General features: G+C 55.4%; 1 protein-coding gene across 1 annotated transcript in view; it reads right to left on the bottom strand.

The window, feature by feature from the left end:
• Nucleotides 1-573: 573 nt before the first annotated feature.
• LOC100926939 (cytochrome P450 2D15) overlaps nucleotides 574-7,730 on the bottom strand; it is a gene marked incomplete at its 5' end in the record, with an annotated part of 7,908 nt that continues 751 nt past the window's right edge. Inside the window, 7 exon segments of the mRNA XM_031938665.1 lie at nucleotides 574-929; nucleotides 2,409-2,550; nucleotides 3,040-3,227; nucleotides 4,355-4,496; nucleotides 4,617-4,790; nucleotides 4,951-5,111; nucleotides 5,497-5,649. Coding sequence (XP_031794525.1) covers nucleotides 751-929; nucleotides 2,409-2,550; nucleotides 3,040-3,227; nucleotides 4,355-4,496; nucleotides 4,617-4,790; nucleotides 4,951-5,111; nucleotides 5,497-5,649 — 1,139 coding nt within the window.

Below are 7,730 nucleotides of genomic sequence, written 5' to 3'. Positions count from 1 at the left end.
AATCCACTGTATCACAATCATGACATGGGTTCAAATTCCACTTCTGATTGGATCTTGGGCAAATCACTTATAATAACCACCTTTGACCTCGTGTCTTCATTTGTAAATTGAGGAAATTGGATTAGACCCAACTGACTCTTGGAGGTCTTGAACTGGACATCTTAAACTCGCTATGTCGAAAGTAGGTCTCATCTTTCCCCTCCATTACCATAAAGACCCCTTGGTGACGGCCACCTAGGGCCCATAAGTGGGGGTCCTGTGGGGCCCCTGCTACCGTTAGCTACAAGTGGGTGGGAAAAGCAGCGCGAGAGGTCATTTAGTCCAGCCCCCTGTTGCACTGACAGACCCGAGAGGGAAGCAGCCTAGCTTGGGAGACAGAGCACAGGCTTTGGAGGCGGAGACGTGGCTGGTTCTGACACTTGCTCTCACTGGGTGGTCTTGGACAAACTTTCCAAGTTTCCTACCTTAGAAAATGAGGGAGTTGTGACTAAATGATCTTCCCGGAGCGTATTCCAACCCTAAATGCTACCAGCATGTGGTAATACCGGCCGTGTTCCCCCTTCCGTGCCCACAAACTTCAAAGGCGGGAAGTTCATGAGCTGAGAAGGCGGTTTACTCCCCGGGCTGTCAGGGACATGATCCCTCAGCCCAAGAGGATGGGGTTACATGGGTAAAGAATAGGAGCCGGGTTGGCCAAACAAAGGGCCCGGACTCAGGACAGGGGGGTTGAGACCCTTGGCCCCGGCTCTCCTATCTGGGTACGGCGCAGAGTTGAAAGGGCCGAGGCTTCAAGATAAGCGAGATGTCGGCCTTGTCACTGGGTGGGGAGTGTCCCGCGGGCAGGACAAAGGTGAAGTGCTGCAGCATGCAAGTGAAAAAGAGGAACAGTTCCATCCTGGCCAGTGACTCCCCCAGGCACACTCGGCGACCTGCAGGGGAGAAGCGTGAGAATTGGGGAGCCCAGAAACCATCCTCTCCCAGGCTAAGGGGAACACCCATCCCCCACCCTACTTCTCCTCTGATTAATTCAGAAAGGAACACCTATTGAGATCTAGAAAGGGCCTTGGAAGCCATAAAGCCCTAGCTCTTTCATTTTACAGATGAGGAAACTGAGGTACCGACATTGCCATTTGTCAAGGTCACGCTGTTAGTGTCAGGGCCAAAGTCATAAGGTTTTTAATTGTTTTTTAAACTCTAAAGAGCACATTCTCTATAATCTCCGTCGCCCCCTCCTTTGCTACTTCCCCCTCCTCCTCCTCCTCCTCGGAAGCCCAATTTGTTGGCGCTAGAAAGGACCTGAGAAATTCCCCAGTCCCGTTAAGGACATACAAGAAGGCCCTGGATGACATGCCGGGGGCCCTTCTCCTCCTCACCCCAGCTCCCTCTTCCTCTCCCTGGTTCTGGCTCCCTCTCGAGTCGTCCTTGGGCCTCCTTGGGCTTATTTAGCAGAACAGCCCTATGGAAGATGGATGCAGCTGCCATAATCGGGGCTTGGAGAGACTGAGAATGGAGCCAAAAACTCACAGAAAGTCATGGACTCTTATCCCACAGCTTAGAGATTCCTTTGAGAAACACTTGGGAATATGGAACAATAGTTGCTTTTGGGTTCAGAGATCCTAAGTTCAAATCCTGCCTCTTCTACTTCCTATGTGTATGTCTGTGCCTCAGTTTCCTCATCTGCAAATTGAGGAGCATGGACTCTGAGGTCCCTCTCACTCCAGATCGAGGCTCGTCCCATTCAGATATTTCCTGTTTATTCAAATCCTCCTCCCCGGCTTCGGTGGGGGTCCCCAGCACCCTAGAACTTTGTTGACACCACATACTTGTAGTAGAGCCCTAACTGTGGGGGCAGCTGGGGGAGAGCAGGGGGGCATGTTCCTCCCATCCCCTGGAGATCGCGAGCCTGAGCATCCCAGTTCTGTTCTCTCCCGCAGGGGTTGGGGAACTAGGGGGGCCGTGGGAGAGGGTGAGGGAATGGGGTTGTGGGGCTAGAGGAGGTCTGGGAAGGGGAGAAGGGACAGACCCCCCCCTTCTGCCTCTCCCAGGGCTCACTGACTCGCGACCCCTCGGCTGCCTTTGCCCCCCGGGCCAGGACGTCCGATGATGGCTCTGGTGTCACCCTTGGGTACCCCGTCGCCCCTAATCACTGGCCCCAGCTGCATCCTGGGCCTCCCCATGGTCACAGTGGAGGAGGATGCAATCTTTGGTGCAGAGCTCCCTCTGCTGGGTCAGCCCCCGAGTCCCGTGTCTCTCAGACCGGCCCCACAGCCAGTGGTCGGACTGTGCACGTAGGAGCGGCTCCTCCACGGGCACCCAGCCCGGGCCAGGCCGCCGGGAGTCCTGCCTCCCGAGCCAGGCCGTGGACGCTTCTCTAAGGGGCCGTTCCCCGCCTCCTGCCCTGCCCGTACCTGCAGAGAAGGGGATGAAGGCTTCCTGCTTTACAAAGTGGCCTTCTGCATCCAGGAAGTGCCCGGGGTGGAACCGGTAAGGCTTCTCCCAGGTGGACTCGTCCTTCAGCACTGAGCTCAGGTTGAGGATCATGGTGGTTCCCTAAAGTTCAGCCCCAGGAGAGTCTGTGAGTCTGGGCCTCCTGGGCTCCCTCTCTTCTCCACAGACCCACGGAACCTGCGTGGCCTCCCCACCCTGAGAGGAGTCCTCTCTGACCCTGATGAAACCCACTGAATTAGAAAGTCAGAACTAGCAGGGGGACCTGGAACAGGGGGTGTCAGAACGGGGGGCTTAGAACAGGGGATGTCAGGGCTGGGAGGGAGCTTAGAACAGGGGATGTCAGGGCTGGGAGGGAGCTTAGAACAGGGGATGTCAGGGCTGGGAGGGAGCTTAGAGTTAGGTGGGAACTCAGAGGCCAACTATTCCCCATCCCCTCATTTTTCAGACTAAGTGACTAAGGTTCACATAAGGAAGGGACTCTTTTCAGGCCATAGAAGCAGCAAGGTACAAAGCAGGCTTGAGATCTGGCCGGCCTTGCCCTTGGCCTCCCTCTCCAGGCCCCAGAGGCTGGGATGAAGACCCCAAAGATACCTTTGGGATGAAGAAGCCTTGGATCTCAGTGTCCCGACTTGTCATGTGTGGGATGCCCAGGGGGATAATGTCCGAGAAGCGCTGGACTTCGTGTATCACGGCATTGGTGAAATGCATGTGGGCCTGGTCCTTCATGGTTGGCTTCCGGTCCCGGCCAATCACTTGGTCTACTTCCTCCTGGACCTTTTCTGGAGAGACCAGTGAAGGTGAGACTGAGGGGAGGGTGGTGGTGGAGCCATGGGGGGGGGGGGGAGGACTTCACTTAGACCCTGGTTCTAAGGAGCTGCATGAACTTGACCTCTATATTCTACAAGATGACTGGACGGTCTCTATGGCCTCTTCCAGCTCAGACATTTGGTCATGGAGGGTCATGGGGCACGACTTTCTTGGGACTCTCCCCCATTTTCCTCAGAAAGGACGTGCCGTTCCTATCCCCAGCCTCAGCACAGCTCCTGGCAAAAGGTGGGCACTTAATCGATGGCTGTTGCTCGCTGCCGGGGCCCAAGAGGCACCTTGGCGCTAGTGCGGGGATCCCCTCTCTCGGGCGGGTTTGGGTATCTCCGGGAGCCAGGAACTCGCTGCCTCCCAAGAGGAGCCAAGCGCCCTTTGGAACAGCTCTAGTTGGGAAGCGTTTGTTCCACCAGAATCGGCCCAGGGGACAGGGCGCAGATCTGGGCACCAAGAGAGTCAGTCACCTCTCTGTGACTTCCCTGCCCAAGGGCACCGGGAACACCGAGTTGGGAAGAAGCCCCAGGCACAAGCTGTCCCAATGCCAGCCAGAGGGCCAGGCAAGATGCGGAAGTGGGATTCTTTGTGGGGTCCCCAAAGTCCCGACTTTTGGGTGCAGATGCAGCAGGGCTTCCTTGAGAGGCGGTGAACTCCCCGACTCTAACAGGGATTTGCCCCAGCGGGCATCTCTCCTCCAAGCCCCTGCCCTCCCCTGGCCCTGCCCCGGGAGGCGGCTCACCCCCCTGGGGGCCGCTCTCACAGTTAGAACCGCTGTTCCCCATCGTTCCTGTTCCCTCCCAAGGTAAATGATCCTCAGACACCAACAGCACAAGTTGTGAGTCTGGGCTGGGGCACCTGCCGGCGGGGGCTCGGCCGGGAGCACTGGCCGAGAACCTCTCCCCAACCCCCCTGCTTGGTGTCTTATCTGTGGGAGGGGGCTGGGAGAGCATGGGGGCCACGTTATCATGGCTGCCGGGTGACGGGAAGTGTGCTGTGGTTAGCAGAAAACTGGCCTCGGATCCTGGGCCTGCATTCACGTTCTCAGGACCTGGGGCTCCCCCTCCCTCCCCAGCCTCCCAGGGCTCACGCTGGACGTCGGGATGGTGGAGCAGGAGCAGCAGTGCCCACTGGAGTGTGGTCGACGTGGTTGCCATGCCCGCAAAGAACAGGTCCCCGGTGACCATGCGGAGGTTTTTGAAGTTGAAACTGCTCCCCGGGATCCCCTTAGCCTAGAGGGAAGAAGGAAGTGGGGAGGCTGCAGGGGCTGGGGGCTGGGGAAGTCGTTCTGCCCGCTCTCCTGCCCAGCCGTGTGGCCCCTCGCAGCCCTCCTGGGACCCCCGAGCCCTCACCTTCTCAATCTCCATCAGAAAGGAGTCAGTCAGGTCCCGGGGTTGAGTCGGGTCCAAGGTTTTCTTGTGCTCCTCTAAGAATTCATCCAGCATGTCAAAGATGGCCTTCTGAGCTCTGAAGAACCTCTGGGCCATCCCCGGGATGTGGAGCAGAGCCGGAAACTCATTGAACACCTGAATGGGGAGCCGGGGGTCACGGCCAGCCCTGTCTGCCGGCTCCCATCCCTGGGGCCACAGGAGGGGATGGGGGTGCAGAAGGGGACGGGGGCGCAGGAGGGGATGGGGCCACAGGAGGGGACGGGGGTGCAGGAGGGGACGGGGGGGCATAGGTTACCTCCCGCATCAGGCCCGTGTCCTCCTTCAGGCTGGCCTCCAGAAGCTCCAGCAACTTCTCCAGCTTTGGGTCGTCGTAGTTGAACCGCTTGCCATATGTCAGAGAGGAGATCACATTGGTGACCGAGAAGCTCAGGAGAGATCGGGGATCAAAGGGACGTCCTGTGGGGGGAGGCAAGGCGGAGGAAAAGGGAAGCGGGAGGCCGAGATCCCAGAGCCTCACCCTCCTGCCCCCTTCCCCAGTTCTGTGACTTGTCTGTCCTCCCTGGAATGCAGGAGACAGACAGGGGTAGGTCAACAGGGCTTTGCCACAAAGTGCTGAAATTTAGAAGTGCTATTAGGACCGGTCCTTTGGGAGGCTAGAAGCAAGTGGACTCGGCCCCAAGTTCGAAACAGCTCGTTTTTCTTTTTCCTGAGTTACCTCCAGTTGAGTTTAAAGGACGCCCCTATCCCTGCCCCCATCCCTGTGGGTTCCCGCTTCCACAGTCCCAGCCCAGCAGGAATAGTTGCTCATTCTGGCCCTCCCGGGGAGGGGGCGCAGACCCACCTTCCTTGGAGGCAAAGGCAGAGCAGAGAAACGTTGCCTCGTCGGTCACCCACTGCTCCAGGGACTGCTTTCCCAGCCCAAAGTTCCTCAGCGTGGTCAGGGAGAACCTCCTCTGCTCCTTCCAGGCTTCCCCATACCTGGCCAGTACCACACCTGGGGGGAAGAAGCAGCTGGATCGGTGAGTTTGGTCTGTTCTCTGCGCCCGAAACGGGAGACCAAACGAAAGGTAAAAACATGGTCCCAGAGAGCTTACATCCTCCTGGGGAAAACGAGGCGCAAACGCAAAGTAGGAGACACCTTCTGGATGCAAGGTTCCCGCCCAGCAGAGGGTCCTGGGGAATGGGATCGGAGCTGTCTCTAGAGAAGTGGAGGCGGAAGGGTGGAGGGAAGGCCTCCAGATGTGGGAGAGCCCCTTCCAAGGCATGGGGCTGGGAAGCGGTGCACAAGGGACATGGCGAGCTAGCTGCCGGCACTGCCCACTGAGTCAGCGAAGGGGAGGAACCCACAAGGCCATGCTACGGAGGCTTTGGATGCAGACGGAGGATGTTGTATTTGATGCCAGAGACAAGAGGGGGCCTCCGGAGGGACCTGAGGCAGGGCAACCAATAGGAGATGGTTTGGAAAGTCCCTGTGGACAGGAGGATTATTGGGACAGTCCTGGGGACCCTGGGGATTGGGAGGATGGTGGCCCTAATAAAGGGGAAGGAGAGGTTGGAAGGAGTTTTGTGGGAGGAGAGAAAAGAGAAGAAAAGAAAGAGATAAGAGACAGAGAGAGAAGAGAGAAGAGAGAGAGAAAGAGAAGAAGACAGAAGGGAGAGAGAAAAGAGAAGAGAAAGAAAAGAGAAGAAGGGAAAGAAGAGAGAAGACAAGACAGAAGAAGAGAGAGAAAGAAAGAGAGAAGAGAGAGAAGATAGACGAAAGAGAGAGAAAGAGAGAAGGAGAGAAGGAGGAAGGAAAGAAGAAGGGAGAGAGAAACAGAGGGCAGAGACAAGAGAAGAGAAAGAGGGAGACAGAAAAGGAGAACAGAAGAGACAGAGAGAAGGGAAAGAAGAAGAGAGAAGAGGAGAGAGAGGAGAGAAGAGAAAGAGAGAAAAGACAGACAGAGAAAAAAGAGAAAAAAAAAAGAGAGGAGAGAGAGAGAGAGAGAGAGGTATTCACTTGCTTTTTGTTTTGTATAAATATGTTACCACATTTTGGATTTAACATATATTGGATTTGTTGCCATCTAGGGGAGGAGTGGGGGGAGGAGGGGAAAATCTGGAACACAAGGCTTTGCAAGGGTCAGTGCTGAAAATGTATCCGTGCGTGTGTTTTGAAAATAAAAAGCTTTCCAAAAAAAGAGAAAGATTGTGGCTCAGTTCTAAAGAGTATCGTCATAAAGTGACTATTGCAATAAAAAAAGAGCTCACGGATCACTCTGATGGGGTTGGAAAGGTGGTAAAAGTTGAAGAGGGGGAGAGGAAGGAAGAGGGTACTTTGGGGTTTGCTTTAGCAGGCAGAGGCAAGAAAGGATAGGGAGGTTCTTAAGGATGGAGGAGGGGGAGGTTTTGGAAAGCAGGAAGGGAGTCAGGAGGAAACAGGGACGGGGCCAAGCAGCTGGAGAAGATGGGAGGGGATGCGGTCCAGTGGCGCGGGGATTTGCCTTGGCAAGGAGAAGGGCCCTGTCTTTGTGAGACAATGGAAGGAAGAGGGAGACGGTGGGGGAAGATGTCTGGGAGACCTCTGGGAGAATGTTCTCATTCACCAAATATGAGGCAAGGGTCTCCTCTGGGTAGGGGAAGGGCGAGGCATGGAGGCTGGGGAAGAGAGGAGAAGGTTTGGAACAGGGGAGTTGGTCAGTCAGGGAGACGGCCAGAGACCCCTTTGCTTGAGGCTGGGACGAGAGGCCATAGGTCTGATCGATGGATCAGGAGGGACTTTAGACCAGGCCTGGGCAGGAGGCAGTTTGCAGCTTGTTTTTACTTTTGTACCAACAGCTGGACCAGGTCCAAGTAGGGGAAAGAGCTGCTCCCCCAGGATTGGCTGGTGGCTTTCTTTCTTTCTTTCTTTCTTTCTTTCTTTCTTTCTTTCTTTCTTTCTTTCTTTCTTTCTTTCTTTCTTTCTTTCTTCTTCTTTCTTTCTTTCTTTCTTTCTTTCTTTCTTTCTTTCTTTCTTTCTTTCTTTCTTTCTTTCTTTTCTTTCTTTCTTTCTTTTTTCTTTCTTTTCTTTTTCTTTCTTTCTTTTCTTTCTTTCTT

Source organism: Sarcophilus harrisii, chromosome 5 (genome assembly GCF_902635505.1).
Source record: "Sarcophilus harrisii chromosome 5, mSarHar1.11, whole genome shotgun sequence".
NCBI lineage: Eukaryota > Metazoa > Chordata > Mammalia > Dasyuromorphia > Dasyuridae > Sarcophilus > Sarcophilus harrisii.
This window is presented reverse-complemented; position numbering and strand designations above follow the sequence as displayed.